Below are 19,954 nucleotides of genomic sequence, written 5' to 3'. Positions count from 1 at the left end.
ATTAATGCTTTGTTTTAGGTGTCTGGTAGCTTCTCTGGCTTTAAGGGAACTGCTTATGTGGATGAAGGTAGACACAGGTGCTCCATTTTTGAACAGTTGTGTAATCCCTACTTGGGTTGTGATAGCTCAGTCTGTAGGACTTTGAAACACTGATGGAATGTTTTCTGTTCCCAGTGCAAGTGTTAGACAAGTAATGTAGCTTTGAAATACATATTTATTCAGCTTTAGTTCTGCTAAATGCTGGCCTTTCTAACAATGGCCAGTTCAACAGTGGGAGTTGCACAGCTGTAACAGATAAAAAATTTGCTGTACAGTATCCTCAAGTTACTTGTTCTGGATGCTTAAACAGATTGTTGTAATTAAAAATACTAGATTCAGAAATACCCAGTGGCTAGACACTGTTTATTAAAAAACTTCTGGCTGTACAAAAGGGAAATAAAGACCATTTAATTTTCCTAATGTTGATGATGGAGTTGCCATACTGCATCCAGTGACCTTGGCTTCAATATTTCACAAAACCTGTAAATAGTCCAGTAATATTACAAGATGGATTGACATGTACAACATTTGTTAGCAGTTATCAGAGAGATTTTTGTTTAATCTCTGGTCTTCTTAGCTGTAGGGAGAAGCAGGCAGAGGGAAGAGAGTACTTCACCTCATTCTTGACCTCCAGTTAATTTATGGAACAGATCTTCGTCCAGTGTTTCATTCTGGTCCTTGGAGCGGGTGGACAAGAAGATGTAGCCCCCAATATACTCATGGATGATTTTGCAGTCTGCGCTCAGACACGTGAAAGCGATAGATACATTCTGATCAAACTCGATTGCAACCTAAAGAAAACACATACGGCAAAATCAGAAACAGAGATAGGCTGCATCTGGGGAAAAAGAGCAAGCGGGAGAGCACAGCTGGACCCCAAATGCTGTGATAAAGCAGTACCTGTCTCTGCTGAGCAAGAGCTGTAAAGATTTCTGGATCTGCAGGATGTTGAGTGTTTGGCTGCCTCTTTCTTAATTTTCTACTACGGCAGGGCCCTCTTGTGGTCAAAATCTTGTTGCTTGTTTAGACAGGCAACAAAAACATGCTTTTAACTAGTTTTTCTAATGGTGTATAAAGTGAACACTGAGAAGAGCAGGAATGTCACTCCCGACTCTTTGTATGCTTAACCAATAATGTTTAATACTCTTCATTGTTACGTGCTAACCTTAAATCTGCTTTTGGGGGCCAGGTTTTTATTTCCAGCTACTGTCAGTTCTGAAACCCAGCAAACTGGGGTTAATTGCTAACTGTGGATTCTGCCTTTTTTGGGAGGGATTTAAAGCAAGCCCAACAGCTTGCCCCAGCATTACAGGCTCTGGCAAAGGAAGTACTGCAGGAGAGTATTAGGGATTGTATCTGATCTCTCCTGGCTCCTGCAGGTGGATGTGGAAAACTGTATAAGCAGAAGCAGTTTCCAGGCTGCTTGAATTTACATCAGGTCACGCTAATTCCACCCCAGAAATCTACAATTTACAGAGCTGGCTTCAAGCTTTCAAACCCAAACTCTCCAGTGGACTGCTGGGCAACAGCTGGCTGCCCTGAGCAGCCTTCATCAGGGTCAGGAGCATCCTGGTGTAAATCACACAACGGAACTTCTTTCTCAAGACCGCATACTGACACAGAGGAGCTTGCACCCTGGCCTTGCAATCTCAGTTTGGGATTTGAAAGACAAACTGGGTTCCTGTATCCTCAGTCTCTAATAGACACTGAATCACCACAATTTGGAGGATGGTGCATGAGCTACACTATACAGAGAGTTAAAATGGGATTTTTACTGTGACAGAGCAGTAAACATAATGGGTTGGAATTTACCTTTGAGTATTTCACCCCATCAAAATCAAGGGCAACTTATAAAGAATAAGCTTGGTAGGAACCTTTTAAACTGGAGATATTTTCCTTTCTGAATTTTGACTACTGACTCCATTAAGAAAAATTTTAGACAGCTTATTTAATAACATGTCACAACACATTCAAAATCTTTTTGCTCTGAGGCTTGAAAAGATTTTCTGAAAGCATCCTCCAGTGTCTGAAATGTAATGACTGAATGCAGAGAGCCGTTCCAGTTTTACCTGGCGTATTTCCCAGTTCACATTCCACTGCTTCATGTTGGAGAACCTCCATGTTGTGATAGGATCTCCTGTGGCTATATCTATTCGTATCAGCCTGTTATAGGACACCCCAAGCACATCATCCTTTTTGCTTCCTTTAAACCTGAAAAAAACCCCAAACCTTTGAGCAGATCTGGTTTGCAATAATTTCTAGAGAAATGTTTCACCTGCCCTCCCCTGAAAGTGCAGAAAATGTGGGAGAAGTCACAACAGCCTGGGATTGAGGAGAGCTTGGACCCTTCTTTAGAACTGTATTTGTTATAGAGCAAAAATGTAGGCTGGTGAACCATGGTATAAGATGTAAAAGAATCAAGCAGGTAGATCTGGCTGAAATCTTTCCAATTCATTGTCTTCTGCTAAAAATGACTGTTCTGCCAAAATGCATGAATTTGATTATATTTTTACTGGGAAAGTGTCAACAATAATTTTCCTTGCTTCATTTCACTGATGTTGAAACATGTTCTTTTAGTTATATTCACCTAAATTATATAAGCATATCAAAATATATTTAATATTTTATATTATGTATTGCTATTAACTTAGTGAAACAACTGTTAGTGATATATGCATGTTTCTGAATATAAATCACATTACAAAAATATTCAGCCATTTTAACATTTCAACTTCTGATTAGAGATGAAAAATAAATATAAAAGCATCAGAACTTTCAGGGGACAGAAATTTCTGAGTTGGAAATAGCTAGGAAAAGATTACTCTGGTAAAGAAACCACCTTCCTCTACCTTCATGCTGAAAGGTAGAAGAAATCTCATCTGTCTGCTGTTAATATTTCCAATATTTTTGATCCTGTTGCTGAACCTTCTCTCCTTAGATGCAGCTGGCCCTTCGGGAAAGAATGTGACCTGGACCAAATTTGTGCCTTACTTAATGCCCCGACTGAGATACTGCTCATCAGTTTGTAGAAAATTGCCACAAGGTGTTTTGCTCATGCTACAAAATGCAGTTTAGGTGTCGGCTTTGTTTGTTTAACAGAATTAGTGCTGACGGATAGGGCAAAACATCTATATTTTTGTTAGTAAATTAGTGACAGGGAACATTCCTGGGCACTGAACTTGTATTCTGTTCAATTGCTAGAAGAGTCCCAGGCAGAATTCTGGCAGCAACCAAGCAGTGCTCTCTCAGATGACTCCCAGGTACAGCTCAGGAGCTGGAGCATCCAAGGACCAGCATGATCTGGTAGTTCATATGAGGCTACTGGGTTTTGGGAAGTCAGAGAGTTTAATAGTACAGATGTGGGCTGTTCTACGCCAGCTGGAGTCTGTGCCCGAGAATGGTTCCCAGCTGGTTCAATTTACACCACAGATGATTCCTAAGTAGCCCTGGAAGAGGTGTTAAGCACAAATTAAGGAAGATGCCTCCAAGTATGGTTGTGTCAGTACTTTTCAGTTTTTTGGTGTTTTGTCAAGAAGAAAGAATGCACGTCGGAACCCTGCCATATTCAAGGTAAGTGTCCAGGGAAACTGCTGTGAACACAACAGGACCTTTCTTGTGCTTACTGCTCTTCCAGATTCACCTAAAAAAGGGATCGTGTTTGCTGTTTCTTAATGAAATGCTGAAGAAATTATGCTCAGCAAAAAGCTTTTTATCACAAAGTCTGATCCAATTTATCATAAAATCTGATCAAAAAAATCTGATTGTAAAATCTGATCAATCCAGCGAGCAAGAGTTGGAATGAACAAATATACTGCGAACCTGAGAACACCAACAAGACATGGATTTTTTACATTTTAGTGAGTTTATGTCAATAAGGGTTTAATCCTAGTGATATGTTACTTCAGGCAAAACCCAACAGGTCTGTATGAAGGCAGACAAAATGGAGAGTCTCACTCCAGAAGTGGAGCTACTGAGTGCTACTGCTATAGAAAAAAACAGCAGTATGGAATTTACTCGAATTAAAAAAGGTCTGTGGGGGAAAAAATAGAGAGTGTTTCCATAACAGGGAGTCAAAGAACTTCCTGCAACTCACTGAGTGTGAACATGTTATGGCAGCTTGACATTGCTGTAACAGTGTGATTACCTTACAATGTAGTAGGATAAGCCAAACTCGGGGAGGGACTGCCATGCTTGAATAAAACGCAGCTTGGCCTCCACTAGCGTCATCTGGGATACGTTTTGGTGGGCTTCCAGAATACGAGCAGCCAACTGAGAAACACAAGAAGATAAAAACGTTTCAGTTGACTGGAGAACAAAAATACCCTTGCTTTCACTAAATCAAACATCATTAGCTCTGATGCCACATTCAGACACTTAGCCATCACTGTTGATGCAGATGTACTGCAGAGAGCACTTGGGGACAGATCCTGAGCTACAAGGGCAGAACAGTACTGCAAGGTCTCAGGTCCAGGTTTGTGCTGCACTGGGTCGAGCTCCAGTATACTGCTCTGGAGACTGTGTCCTGAGGATGGGTGGGCTGAACTCTTTTGCAGCAAAAGCAGTGGACAAGGAATTAGGTGGAGAGGAAAGAGAGGCACCCAGGCCAAGAGGACAGGAAGACACTGTTGTTTAAGATGCAGACAGTAACTTCCTGTCCTTAAAAACCTTCCTTTATTACTCTGAAGAGACTTTCAGGGACAGTGTTATCATCAGGAGAACATGATGAGTGACTTAGGAGGCGGTGTGGATGTAGGAGTACTCGGAAGAAGTGCTGAGAGACCTGCCCCTGTGTTCAGTTTAAAGAAAAGGCCTCTTGCAAAGGGACAAATGAGTACTGCAAGATGATTCTACTGTATGGTTTCCAAATGCTGCTTCGATCCAGCCTCACCCCTAAGCAATCATTGGAACCACCCATACCCAACCATCAAGCTCAGGATACCTGCTTAGACTTGTATTTTTTGGTATAACGTAGTGAGACGAAGCATTCTGGTTTCATATCTATGCTTTCTGGATCAGAGACAGCCTGGGGAGACATGGTCCAGTTCTTCATCTTTAGAAATGAAAGGATCTTGTGGACCTCAGGATGATAAGAGCTATCGGCCATTGTTTTGCCTTTTGAGGCTAAAACGCAAGCAGCCATCCACCGAGCATATTGATTCTCCTGCAACAAAGACAATTGTTTGATGTTTTTGGACAAACTATTTATGAAGATTGTTACTGCTCATGCACCTTTCACTGCACGATAAAACCACTCTGGAGTTATTCCGCTTAATTTGTGTGGATGTGTAATTACTATAGTACTATTGTTCTTCACTGATTGGGCTAGTTCCACCTACAGGACTGCCTTTGCAGAATAGTTAGGTTTTAAATTTTCAAAGAAATCCAGTACTTTGGAATAGAGTCTTTTGGAAATTTTATTGCATGACTATTTTCCACCTAAAGAACATTTTTACACAGTTTGGATTGATACTTTTCAATACAAATGAAATAAACTGAAATTGAACACTCATGTGAGATCCTTGTCACGCTACCCTCATCTGAATGGCGAGAGTTCTAATTAAGAAAAAAGAAGAGAACAAAGGCCAAACCTTAGTCCTCTGAAACCACTGGAACAAAATACTGTAACCTGTTTTTACTTTTTTGATTGTTTGTTCTTTTTTTCTTTCCAGCAGCTTTACTTGGAAACTGATGATAAACACAGAATTATTGTCCTTTTATCCCCTCAACCATTAAGTATTTGTTAGAACACCACATCATTCTTAAATTTTACTAAACGTAGATAATAAAGTCTCTGCAGCATCCTTATTTTTCTATACAAATTCTAGAACAGGGCAATGGGTCTTATAGACAGTCTGCCAATCAGTCTGGAATACAAGCTTTCCCTTGTCTGATTACTCACATTATCACACCTTAAATATACTTCATTCATGCCATCAGCAACAGGAATTAGTAATTTGATTCCAAACTTCTTTGCTGCAACATTTACATCTGGTACAACTTCACATCCTAGATCACAGAGAATCAGAAATAAATGAATTTATTTAATTACTACATCACTAACTTTAAGTGCTGATTAATATTAAAGAACAGTACTTAATGGTTGTTTTTCTTTGAGATCAAGGGCCAAGACTTTTGAAGCTGAGGCCTAATGAGAGGTTTCTGTTCTGGTTCACTGCCTGGTTGGCTTGCCAGGGTGATGAATGCTCTGAGCTGAAAGAGCATATTAGTCAATGTGGAAGAAAAAGGATGCAAGTGCTCTCAAAACCTCAGCCTGATCTTAGGAAACACTCAACACTTAAAATAGAGAGGAACTGATAAGATAGGCACTTTTGGAAATTTTACCCTAAGTGACTTGAAAGCCTGGACTCTATTTGCAGAAGAAACTTAGTACTGCCAGTGGGATGTAGGTGACATCTACAACGGAGCTGGCCAGTTCAGGGATCCCAGAGAACTCTGGGACCTGGTATTTCATGTTGATGGTGGTGTTACAGGCCTTCTGGATTCAGCTGGAGTCGAGGATGCCTACAGTTCCCCTTTGTGTCAAGGGACACCAAGGCTGTGGACTACTTGGTGAGGTTCCAGCCACCCTGGCTAGTTTTACCATGCATTTATCTGACCTACTGAGGATATGCAGATAGGTATGCAGAGCCATTTGTTCACAGGGGTCAATCTTCTTTCTATTTCAAAAGTTTCTTCTAGGATGAATCCTGGGCATCACTGTTTCCCTGACGCTGAACAAATGATGTCCCTGCAGGAGTAGATGTAGATGGAGGCTATATATGGTGCTGGTGTTTGCCCTGTGTACACCCGGCGTTTCTACTCCAGAAGTACCTAAAGCTAGTTGTAGCTATGGAAATCCCCACACATGAAATGAGCAAGGCCCAAAGAAGGTCTTGGAGCTGTCCATGCACAGCAGTATATACATGCAACCTATGGCATTCTTGCCCACTGCATCATCCATAATCCTTTACTACCAGTGTGCGTTTGCCAAGGACAGAGGTGAGTACTACTGTTTAACATAGAGTAAAAATATTTGGAAATAGAAATGTCACACAGATCACATTCTCTATCTGACTCATCTTTAAGTGAATTCAGCAGTACATGGCATTTTAAAGCCAGGTCCAGATAATCTTGGTTTGGGCTAAGCTATTGAATCCTTTTTGTTTAGGCTTCTTCTGCAGATTCGGTCTGCCTGCTTAGGAGTCTCAATAACTGAAAAAGTTCCAAGAATAAGTGCTACTATGCTTGCCTTCTTGAGTCTTGCAGGGATTTCTTGATTTATTCAGTTCACGAGCGCAATAGAAAAAGGAAAGAAAGGAAAAGGAAATTCCTACCTTTTAGGTTTAGTTTCTCAATAGGTTCTCCTTGTGCGGATTCCTTGTTTTTAAAATAAGATACTGAAGTGTCTTTAAAGACAAACCAATATGGCTTGATAGCTTTGAGTGACAGCTTCCTTGGCCTAAAAGGAAAAAAAAATCACATTTGTTTATATGGAAGTGTACAAATTGCTAAGTCACTCACAAATATTACTGTGGATCTCAAATTGCTTTGAGGTCATACACATGGCTTTAGTTGGGTTACTCATACTTGTGTCAATGAGGGGGGTGGCAAACACCTGGAACCAACATCGCACCCAAGTTTATAGAGGTTCTGTAGCACTCCAAGAAAAGGTGATAGTTTAAGCCATCTTCTTCCACTAGGGCAATGTTACTTCAGCTCCTCACACAGGTATATAGATGGATAAAATCCTCATTTTAATTATCTTACTTAATTTCAATACTTTGCTAATGCAAACTGATTTCTTTCATAGAGTAAATTTAAAAATACCTGCTTTGGAATTGAGAATTAACTGATAGATACTAATAGTCAGACATAATCATTGTGCCTGCCCCACCTCTCTTCAATAAGAGATAAAAATCATAATTAATTCTACTAAGAATACACTAACAAAGCCACAGGTGGCAGGGGGTGGAACAGGGATGGGGAAATGAAATCCCAGGTTCAGTATAATTCAGGAGGGAAAACCAGAGGTATTAGCATTACTTTAGTAGAGAAATACTTCACAACTAGCTACAAAGGTCAACAATGAAGTTAAAAAGAAGAAAAAAGAAAAAAAAAATTCCACTGTCTGTTTAGTACTTCCCTTTAAACCTAAGATGATGGTACAAAGAGTCGACAGCTAGCTGGAAAACAGTAGTTTATTATACCCACTCTTGCCTTCTCCAGAGGCTTTCTGGAAATCCTAGTTTAGAATCCTTTCTAGAAAATGGTGATTTTTATGTTTAAATTAAAAAAAACCCCTTGGATTTTCAAAACTAGCAAATATTTTTAATTTTCCAATACAGTGACATTCTTCAAAAATAAGGGACTATAATTTTTTTAGACTACTAAAATTATTTTTCTATCCAAAAAAAAGTTGCTGAAAACTTTTTTGAAAGCTTTTTGTTGGTTTAAAAAAAATACTGTAATTCTCCACAATATTGTCACCCACCTGAAAGCAGTATTTACTACTGTGCTAATGTGGTGCCTACTGTGAATAAATGTGAATAAAAGTTCACTATATGAATAGAGTCAGCGGTATGACATGCAGAGCTTTGCATTTAGGTTTACAATTAATCAAATAATTATAGTAACAAAATGTTGTTCCCTTAAAGAAATATTTTACACCTTACCTAGTTTCTACAATGTCTTAGGTTTAGTAAGTGATTTATCATGGACATAGGAAATCTTTCATGATGAAAACTAACTGCTGAATGCTTTTAAAAGCAAACTGCTGTACTGCTGAGGAAAAATAAACACTCCATTGTTAGAGGCAAGTAACTGACAGAACTTAAAAGGCTTAAATTTCCTTTCATCTTAAGCCACCTTAGTAATTTGAATGTCAAATAAAATTCCTAAATTGGAAATTAATAATTAACAATTCTTAACAGTTAACAACAGTTAAAAATTTTCAGGTGCAATTTTCAGTTCACTGACTACAAGTACAATTTGTTAACAGAATGAATCTGATAAATATTTGTGCAATAGAAATCTTTATCTTTCTAAAACACAAACACTGTTTCGTGATAAAAGGCATTACAGACTTGAGGTCACTGCAGTCATTTAAATAACCCATAAATCAAAATATTATAGTGGGATCACAGAAACTCATTTTGATATTAGAAAAAAACAGATTCCGTGTTTGGTTAGAAAGGGGTAATTTGTTTGTTTCTTTTGTTTAAAAAAATAAATAAATCCTCAGGGTTGCTTTCAGAAATTCCTCTCAGGGAGAGCTGAAAGTTTTTTCTAGTTTTTCATTGGAAAAAACCAGTAAAGTGTGATTGAAAACAAAATTGTAGACTCTCTTGTTTAGAGTTGATGATTGATGAGCACTAGGAAATATGAAGAGCCTGGTCTTTTAATAAGTGTAATTATAGCTACCCCAGCACCCCAAGAGCTAGAAAGATTTGCTGAGAATCTTGCTCAGAAGCAGTAAGAGAAAGATTTGAAGAGGATGATATTAGGCTAGTTAGATCTATCTGGTATATTTGTTAATTTAGAACTGTAGGATCTAGAATGAAAAACTCAAGAGATCTCTTGTATGCTTAAGCTTTTTGGTTTGTATATTTTATTATTAGTTTTAATAACTCACCTAACTAGCCTGAGATTATCGGCAAGTTTCGGGATGTCTGTGATGTCCTCCTATCAGGAACAATTAGGAATAATTTTAGTACAATGCACTTTGTAATGAAACTCTGTAAAAAAATCAGGAACCAGGTAGGCTCATCAGAGTCAATGCATTTGACACAGTGAAAGCAATTCTGGGATCCGAAAGGACCTACCAAAATGTTACTTGCGTTTCCACCTTCCAGTGTCACTTCCAGATTAGAAAGAGCAGCTTCTACTTCATCTACTTCTGATTCACAGGTGAAATCTTGTGCCTCTGATGATAATGATAACTTGCTTACATGATACTAAAATAAAACATCAATATCAAGTAGTTAATATATCAATTAGCAACACACAATCACAGCATATGAAAATAGGCCATTTGGTCTTCTGGGTCTTGGACAGCTGCGTAAAGTTCTGCAGCATGGAACCATGGGGTTTTTCACAAGGAAGCAGGTATGTCCACTATGATCTCCACTGCAATTACTGATAACAGTTTCCTATTTTGATTGCCAGTGTTTCTAGTCCTTCACTGTATAATCGTCCCTGTTTTGTAAGGCTGACTCAGTGCTAACATTGCATCCCCAGTACTGTCAGCTGTAAGTGCCATCCATATCAGGTGGAAACTTGGCAGCGAGGTTCTGTGGTGTTCTGCAGTGTGGCTGTGAATTTTTTGGCAGCTCCATTTACATTTAAAAGGAAGGAATTTATTATTAAGAAACATTTGTGCCTTATTACCTACAGTCAGGGACTAAGCCACGCTAGGTCATGTTAAATTTCTATGTACTCCATAGCCTCCCTATCTTCACTTTGTGCTATAGCTTTTTTTCGGTCTGTTGTGAACGTATGTATTTATGTATTAGAGAAATTTTCAGGAATACTATGCGACAGGATGGTTGTGAGTATGGGAAGCAAAACTTCATAGTAATCCCCTTCAGAATTAACTGGTATCAAAGTTACATCCTGGGTACAGTTTGCTTTAGATAATGTTAGTAAATGATTCCGTAATGGTATGTGTCAGTTTGAATAATGGTGAGCTGCTACTGAATTTAGTTGGTTTAGTTGAAGGATGCTGCTTATTGTTTCTCACTCAAATAGCAGACCCCCAATCCAAGCAGAGCTATTGGCCTGGGCTCTATCCTAGTCTTGTCCTAGCTTGTGCTTGCCTCCTGAAGAAACAGGTTTTGCAACTTGGGTCAAGTACATGCCTGTAGTGCAGCGAAGATCAACATTTCTTCCTCTGTGCAGTCAATTTCTTCTATCAGGATGGCCCAACGGGCTTGTTCATATATTTGGTTTATTCGCACTGCATCATACTGTAGCAAAAAAGAACAACATAGGTCATTAACGACCATCAGGATGAAGATTCACGATGAGGTGCAGGTGATCTAACATTAACATTGGGCTGAAGCCATAAAGGTTGTTTCCTTCCTCCTGCCACCTCTGCCCTGCTGTATGTTCCCATCCTTCTCTTCTACTAGCTCATGTGATTGTGTGTAGGGTCACAGTGGCTTGCTGATCCAACCAAGAATTAATCAGGAGTCCTTGGCTGAAGCAGAAGGGGAGATTAAGACATCCCCTTTTGTAGTAGTAGGCCTTGGGCTGGTTTAACTGAAATGTGAAACCACACTGTGAGAGTGAAAATAATGTGACATGGCTGATATGAACGTGACAGTCAACAGCTTGCTACTGCCAAAAGACAGAAACTCTTACTCCTTACTTCCCCTCTTCTGCTCTTGGCTTTTTCGGTTCTGGCTCTATCTTTGCACTGGATTGACATTTGTCAGATCCTGCTGTGAACTGCTTTAATTCACTATCCATTTTTTGGATAGTGATTGTTCCTTATTATCTGCTTGGTTATTAAGCTGAAGTGCCTCACAAAAATATTTGAGCCCCAGAGCTGGTGAAAGGTAGGTGATGGGAAGGTAAACCTTGGAGCATGACCTCTCCCAGTGCTGGCAAGCTATTAAGTTGCCTGAAGCTGTTTTGTGTTATTTCGTCCTATGGCTCCATGGCTGGCTGGGGCAGAGAAGGAAAATGTTTGGGCTGCTGAAGTTGAGACATGTACTTGAATTTTAGTGGGGATGGCTTTTCACCCCAAACCATGCAACCTGAACTAGAAAGTGCCCTTCTGTTTATCTGAGATGCCTGAAATGAGAGAGTTTTACAGAATTTACAGAAAATAACAACATGAAGGCCAAATCCTCTAAAATTCATGTTTCAACTCTTGCTGATTTACGCCGGTCAATGATCGTGCTTTAATTTCACTAAATGTATCACCCCAGCCGTAAAAACACTGGCTTAACACAACCACCATGACTGACTTTCAGTGGAAATAAAGGCAAATGAGAGGCAACCTGAGAAAAACATTGAAGTGATTTTTGAAGACTAAGTCTTGTTTCAAATGGGACTTAAACACTGTTGCTGAACTTTCCAAAGGTATTTAATCACCCAGTCATATTGAAACAAATTTAAATGTCTGAGTGCTTCTGAGGGCTTCAGCCCAGAAGAGCTTAATACTCAGTGAAGGGCAGTGGAACATAAATGTAATTTTTAAGTCCATTTTCAAAAACAGGGCTTATACCTTTACAGCATTTAGGATACTGTTGGTTTAGTTTTCCCCTTAGTTTTTCTTGTTAAAAGAGAGGCAGAAAGCAAGCCAGCTCCTCTGGAAATCTGGATACTGTTTCTGGTGCTCGTCAGATCTCATCGTTATACTTTAGATCTTATTTCAGGTGAGGAATGGTGATTCAGTGTCCAGAGGGGAAAAGTGCAGCCTTAGCTGAGGGGAAGAAGTTGAATTTGATCTCTGAAGGGCCTGTAACAAATCCTAGCTAAAATCTGGTATCCTTGTGCTATAGCTTCTTGACATGAAAGCAGGCAAACAATGAATAGCAATAAAAACAAAGCTCTTACTTTTGGATTCAAATCAAAGAAAGTGTAATATTTAAAGCGTAAAAGAAGTTGATCGTCCTCCAGAATGCCTTGTTCCATAAGTGATCGAGATGAATCTAGCCAGCTGTGGAAGAAAAGAACCCACAGATTCATCTGTACAGGAAAAACTATCACACCTGCAGAGCTCTAATGTAATTGTAACACAAAAGTGGGAACAAATAGCTCTAATTTCTGCAAGTCTGGGGAAAATTGATGTAGCTCAAGAAGCTGGAACGTTCGTATGGATTTCCCACTTTCATTGTATAAACACAATACCTGCAATCTTATATTTTTCTCCAGCATTATTGAAAACATCAGGAGTAGATGCCAGAAACTGAGCAGTAACTAGTTGTGGGGTGACCTATGCCAAGAAGATTCTTTCTTCTTGATCTCCAGAAATGGGAGGTTCATTTAAGCCAGGGCAAAAGTGTGCCTGTAATATTTAGAACTCCTGCTTTTCATTTCAGTATTTGCTGTTTTATAATTCTAGCTAGTTCTATTCTCCAGTGAAATCCAACGAAAATATTGAAGTCACTGTTAAACACTCCACAGATCTAAAAATGACAAGCCACACTTTAATGCTAGAGAGACAATTCTCTCAAACACTTGCACCACTAAACCCCCTAGTGCTCTGTATTATTCTATGGTGAACAATAAGCAATGTTTGCTTGTGCGTAACTCAGTAAGTCACCTATTTGTAATGCATTAGAGCTTCATTGAATTTATCCACATGTATATTTCTACTGTCAATTTAAAGCCTTTAGAGTTTGGTATCCAAACTGTCCTTTAGCTGTGCCCACAGTGCTAAACTGCATTTGCCTTCATCTAACAACAGAATTTAGTCCAGAGCCTGCACAATTGCATCATTCATCACTATAAAACAAAATTTTAAATTTGTTTAAATTTAAATTTGTTACAATTTAAATTATATTTAATTTAAATTAAATACAAGAAAGTTGTATAAGGAAAAAAGATTAAAAAAAGAGTAAGTATTTCTGAAACAAAACCTAGATCAAAGCATGTTTTTAAGTATGAATATAGCCATATATCAGGGGTTTGTTTTCAAATTCTGCTTTACGCTTAAAAAGGTGGATTAATGCTACCCTTGTTAAGCCAGCTCACAACGATCTCAGAGAGGCATCTTACCCTGCATTGAGTTTGGCTTTGTCAGCTAAAGTCCGAGGCTGGTACATCTCCGCTAGTGTTTCTGGAGAACAGTTGGGATGACTGAAGGCAAGGATGCTGCAGTTCTGCTCAGTCAAGGGACTGTCGCTGAACCAAGTAATTGTAGAAGAAGATGGTGTCCCACTGATGGGATCATAAACAGGTGTCATGGTTTTACTGTAGAAACCTGGACTTCCTGCAAGTTAAAAGAATAATGTGTTATTCCAGGGAAAACTGCCTTCAGACTTCGGTAGTCTACCACTTTCCATCATAAAAGACCAACCCTTTTCTTTCAAGACAATCTCCTATCTCTGCTGTTGACAGCAGGCCTTGTCCTTTCACAGGTGAAGTGACCTCAGGGACAGAAGTGCTCTTTCTTGTTCTGTGAGATATCTCAGTTGTATTGGAGATAGGAAACACATACTCTCAAGCCTTTATTTCTTGTTTTCCTTGCAGGTTGCCAAACTTGTTGGATATTTTAAGACTCGTCTCACATTTTCAAAGACCAGCAGCACATCCTGTGTGCAGGGCTGCAGCTGGTCACCTGTTTTCTGGTATGGCCTTTCTCGTATCAATGGAAAGGAAAACATTTTAAAAGACAACAGAAAAATATTGATATATTGGAGATTTCAGTAACTTCTTGAAGCCACTAGTTTCAGGCCAACTGTGTCTCTCTGACTACCATCCTACATCAAACTGGTCTCTCTGGTTTTAATTGTGTAAAAAAGAATTTCTTCTTCTTTTTGACTTTCAGTCAGAAGAAGAAAATCATATTGATTTGTCATTACCTGATAATCCAGAACTCACTGGAGAATTACACAGGTTTAAAATATCTTCTGTAACTGGTTCTTTGCTGTTCTTGTCTTTTTTCTTTTTCTTTTTGAGTATGTCTTCTGATTGCTTCAACAAAGAGAGTTCTTCTGACCGTCTAATATCTACAATGGCAATTTGGGAAGTGAAGCAAGATGAAACATTTGAAACTTAGCAGTTTATATCCAAAAAAAGCCCATGGTTGGTAATAGCATTTGGGGAAGCTCCATGTTGCAATCTGCATTTTATTTTTAGCAGGTTGAAAGCAGTAGTCGTGGAAAATCCAGTAATTCAGTAACAAGGCCAAAGACTTTGGGCTGTAAGAGTGAGTTTTGACAGGATTTAAGCCTGCTTTTGTAGCAAGCCTAACTGTATTTTAGAACACCAGGGAAAAACTCTTTCTCCCTAATGGCTCTGCAATCACCTTTGAGCATAATAACACCAAAGAAATGTCTGACTTATGAATAAGCAGGAACAGAAATGGAACCACTGTATTGGAAGTTCATGCCTTTTATTATTCACTATATTTCACGTACAAGATTCTGTCTTGGCTATATACTATTTCATAATGCACTACTGATTCAGACACGTATTGTCAGTTGCAAACCTGGCACTTTGTTTCTGAAAAACACTTTTTTCCTGGGGTAAGCAAAGACATTTTTGACAGTATTCACTCATGAGGAAAGTTACAGGGTTCCTGTCCTGACTCAGTCTGGAAGAAAACTGTGGGTAGAAATACTTAATTCAGCCAAATGTCAGTTGAACAATTGTGGCATCATTTTATCAGAGCTGTTAAGTATAATAAAGACATACTATACCTTTCACAATCCACTGCTAGAAGATGAAATTGAAAGCTGCATTGTGGTCAATATGAGGCGGTAAATTCCTTCTGAAGATTAATGTGTTACTGGGCTAAGCTTTGAAGATCTAAATTAAAATGAGGATTTTAATCCCCATTTTACCCTAAAACTAAGGGATTCTGAAGGCTGTTTGGAGACTCAACTTACTCCTGTTGATCACAGGCACACAGGTCTGGCATGCTCCAAAACCTCATCTCTACTTGGAGGTGCTCCATTATTGGAAAGAGTAGAGACTTGGGGACTCAGTGCTGCAACACATTCATGGGCTTGTGTGAGGTAGTTAGGTATGCCCTGGTCTGAAGAGGTTTGCGCATATAAAAGTTTTGAATATTTAAAACGTGCTCCTTCTGAAGTGAATACATATAAGCGATAGGGCAAGTTGAATATCATTAATGCCAGTGAAAATAGGTGATAAATCAGTTGACACCAGTAAAATTGCCTATGATGAAGGCTGGTGTAGGAGACTGGTAAGCTCAAGCTCTTAGTCAATGGCGTAGAATAAGCAGGACTGAGTCCCGCTCAAGGAGGACAAGGATCCCTACAAAACCGTCAACAGGCCTTTGACTGTCCAGTACTCCTGCAGCTCATGGGACACATTTCTGATACTGTTTGCGTCAGTTATCACAAAACTGAGAACGACTGACATGCACTGGATACTAAAACCCAAAAATATCTGTCTTTTGATCTTGGGTCAACTCCATCAAATTTATCCTTGAGCTAAACAGTTTTGTGAGTAAGGACTTCACATCAAAACAAAGTCACCTAATAAAATGCTCCAACTCAGTTGCCAGAGGGGATTTAGCTTTACTTACTGAGAATTTTACAGATGTCACTGACAGCTTTGAATACCATAGAAGAGAAGCTAACTTTCAGTCTCACAGTCTTCATGTTTGGCAAGCGAAGCCGCAGCATTTTGTGCTGAGTAGTAAAGAACAGCTTAGCATCTGCCTGCACCCCGCATTTATCGAGTGTCCAGTGGGTTTTCAGAAGCCAACATTTTTTTTGCTCCCACCAAAGAGCATAGTCTGACCAATCTTGTGATATTTCTAGGAAAATACAAAATGGTTATTAATAAACTATGAAGCAAATATACAAAAAACTTGGTTTGGAAACAGTGCTCTGCAAACGGGAATTTATTTACATTAAAGCAGCAACTACAGTTCCTGAGACCTAGAGCCCATTTGCTGAATACTTGTGGCAGTCACTGGGAACTAACTTCGTTTTCTCTGAAGAGTTAACCTGGGTGCTGACTGTGGCACTACCTTAATCTTGCACATATCTGTAGGGAAAGTGCTTCTCCTGAATCTGGTGCTATACATGGTCCAATGCTGCTTGGATTGTGCTGGTATATGGACTAGTAACAAGGGTAGCCACTTCACAACTTGACAGCGCAAGCTGAAAATCCTCCTGCAAAACCTTGTGCGCACCCGATGGGCACAAGTTCTTCCACAGTCTCCTGGGAAGCACCACTGAACGGCTCGGCTCATCTCTATAGTGTTAAGAACCAGCAGTGAGTCCCTTGAAGCCTTGGTGACAACAGCTAAGGGCTGTTCTCAGCTTTTCTCTGTGGCTGCGAACATGGATGTTCACCTGAGTGCAGCCCACTTAGGACAACTTTACAGTGGCAACATTCTTTAAATAATCAAGGAGAAGAATTATTATTTTGGGAGTAAGCCCTGGGACAATCAGGAAATAGTTAACAAGCTCTCTAACAAATATGATAACCTTCTCTACCACACAGGATGGAGAAACTTGTAAGAGAAGTAGAAACTTGTAAGGGAGGTAGAATGGGCATGATGCAATATGGTACAGTTAAATCTTTTATTAGCCTGTGCAGGAGGGCAGGCTGGTGTGACTGACCAGGGACTGGCAAGGGTTGTCTACAGAAACTTCTCAGAGAAGACAAGGCTGCCAAGAGATGACTGTCTTGTTTCACTAATATGGACTTGCCTGTGTTTTGCTTAAGTAAAAAATGTTTGTGTATTTTGTACTTCGAAAACATACAGATAAAGTAAGGCTTGCTGAATCAAGAACAGATAGAAGACTTTGTTCATGACTTACATTAAGAGTTTTCGAGCTTTTCTCTGATTATGTTTGAGCAGTAAGCAATCCTGACTGGAAGGTGTCAAAACCTTGACTAAATCAGCATGAGAAGCACATGCATAAGAAAAGAGATAAAGCATTGCTGCTCTCAGTTTCATGGGGAATTCCAAGATTAGATGACTTCCCAGATGCCAATGATGTGTAGTAGCAGGTAAAGTTTCTGTGTGATCTTGGTCAAGTTGTTTCAGTCTTCTGCATCCTTTCTTGTTCCTCCTCATTAGCTCTGCCACGTAGAGACTATCCCTCACCATGTCTATAACATGGTAGAGGCCTATCCTATTTTGGAGTTTCTTGGTAAAAATTGTGTCTCAAGAGAGCTGCTGACACAAATTGCTTAGTTACAGATTTGCTTTAAATATTATTTAATATAGAAAGCTTTTCACACTAATTATAAAAATACTGTGAAAAATTAGCCTTCTGACCCAGTGAGGACTCCAGCTATCATTGGTGTGCTCGCTGAATTGTGTGTGTAAGTATACAGAGACATTGGTAGAAATGTATCACAGATTTACTACCTGCTTGAATGCTAGAAAAGAGATTCCTTGATAAAACCACTATCTCCAAGTAGAGCTTTTCCATCACGAAGGGTGTTGGTGTAAAAATGTCCTTCTGTTGAATGGGAGCCTTTTGGAAAGAATATCTTGTATATCTCCCTTTTTTTTCCCTTCAAAATCTGTGTTTGAGAACAAAACCTTTCACTTGGCAGTAAGAACTCTGAAATTATTAAGCTGCCGACTTTAAATTTCTTGATGCTATTTTGCTGAAGGGTTTTATTATAGTTCACTTTTTCTCTTCTTGTTTGTCTGAATTCAAGCTATGTAAAAAAGAATAAAGTTTCATGGAGGTTTTTTTGAAATTTTTTTTTGTTGCCACAAATCTTGTATTTCTAAAGCAATGCGTAGTAATACAAAGTTCATGGTGTTCCCACTTGGCAAGTCTAATCTAGCAGACAGGTGCCTTTCTGTGTGACATTGGTGACTGAAGACTTCTAGATTTAAGAATTCCAGGAAGAAAACCAATTCTTGAAGAATGAGTTGCATATGAAAAGCCTGTGGCATTGATATAATAATCAAATACCATACTATCTTGTCTGTATCTATTACTCTGCAGCCTCAGAGTGCAGGTGATTATTTTGGGACACAGCTCCATTTGATGGCTTTGAGTTAAAGAAACCTAGATTCTCTTACTGCCTGTAGCGCTGACTTGCTGTGACTGTACACAGGACATTTAACCTTTCATTTCCCATCTTTGACTCGGCCAGTCTCTGCTCTTCACAGCTGTTCCCTACTGAACATATGCAATGGATAACATAGCTCAGGTTTTGGCTAGAATGCCACTATAGCACAGGAAACAGTAACTTTTGAAGTGCCTTTGTAACAACTAATCCCATCTCTTTGACTGCTGCAGGTGGATAAATAGGGCATCAGCTACCTTTATTGCTCCACAAACTAGCCACTTGTAAGTCTATGTGGAAAGGGAGTTGAATAATTAGTCTAGGCCAATTATATTTGTCTAACTGGAAGACAAAAACAAACCAAAGTTTTGTTTGCACTGTGATAGTATATGGGTTTTAGGCACAGACAGGGAGGGGTTCTGGCCACATAAAAACCCTGCGTCTGCAGCACCTACGTGCCCAGTGTACCGTTACAAAGAAGGAAGTGAGGCAGTGCCATTTCAAAATGGCAGGAGCCTCTTTTTGTAGAAGGAAAGCTGCGTGTATTATTTTAATAACACTGTGTAAATTAAACAGGTCTTTACTCACTGATTTGTTCTACTAATTTCAGCATCACTCCTCCAATATGAAGGTCCCCTGTGACCCGCAGTAAAAATTCCTTTTGTACCTCTTCATGTTGATGATCAACTGTCACCAAGAGCTCCCAGGAGTGAGACCCATATTCACTTGAGGAAATCATTTTGGAAAGGTCTATGTAAGCTCTACAAAAACAAGACAAACAAACAAAAAGGATTTTTTCCCTCCACTCTCTGAAACAAATGCATTTCTCCATAGTCTCAAAGTACATCCATGCTGCCAAGACTTCGCAGTAGCCTTGGCTGGAACTTCAGATATGTAATCTTGTTACCTCTGAACTAGACTCTGCTCTTGTGATTACTCTTGCAAGATAGGCATGTGGGATTTTTTGGTTTTATTTGACACCCCCCCCCCCCAACTCAAGTGTCTCCAGTTGGGTAGAGATAGTCCAGTTTTACCCAGGTTTTCCCCACTATACAGTGCTAATCTGTCAGTCTGGACACTGTAAAGCCTGCAGTTGTGGGTGGGATCTGTTTTGGCAATCTGTCCAGTGAACAAAGGAATTTCATTGACTTATACACTTACAGCTGTAATTTTTGCTGCAAATGAATGTTTACACTCGGAGTTCTGCCACCTTGGTCCCATG

General features: G+C 39.4%; 1 protein-coding gene across 1 annotated transcript; it reads right to left on the bottom strand.

The window, feature by feature from the left end:
- Positions 1–595: 595 nt before the first annotated feature.
- FERMT1 (fermitin family member 1) lies at positions 596–19,564 on the bottom strand. The gene is made up of 14 exons (XM_010574821.1): positions 19,321–19,564; positions 16,268–16,501; positions 14,574–14,720; positions 13,768–13,981; positions 12,604–12,706; positions 10,896–11,003; positions 9,861–9,992; positions 9,671–9,720; positions 7,374–7,498; positions 5,939–6,045; positions 4,979–5,200; positions 4,184–4,308; positions 2,109–2,250; positions 596–830 (listed from the first exon to the last, which is right to left on the bottom strand). Exons 1-14 carry the CDS (start codon positions 19,562–19,564, stop codon positions 657–659), a joined length of 2,127 nt encoding a protein of 708 aa, XP_010573123.1. The 3' UTR covers positions 596–656.
- Positions 19,565–19,954: the final 390 nt, after the last annotated feature.

This window comes from Haliaeetus leucocephalus, unplaced genomic scaffold, assembly GCF_000737465.1.
Source record: "Haliaeetus leucocephalus isolate CR32 unplaced genomic scaffold, Haliaeetus_leucocephalus-4.0 Scaffold450, whole genome shotgun sequence".
NCBI classification, from domain to species: domain Eukaryota; kingdom Metazoa; phylum Chordata; class Aves; order Accipitriformes; family Accipitridae; genus Haliaeetus; species Haliaeetus leucocephalus.
Note: the sequence above shows the minus strand (reverse complement) of the source record. Positions and strands in the feature narration are given on the sequence as shown.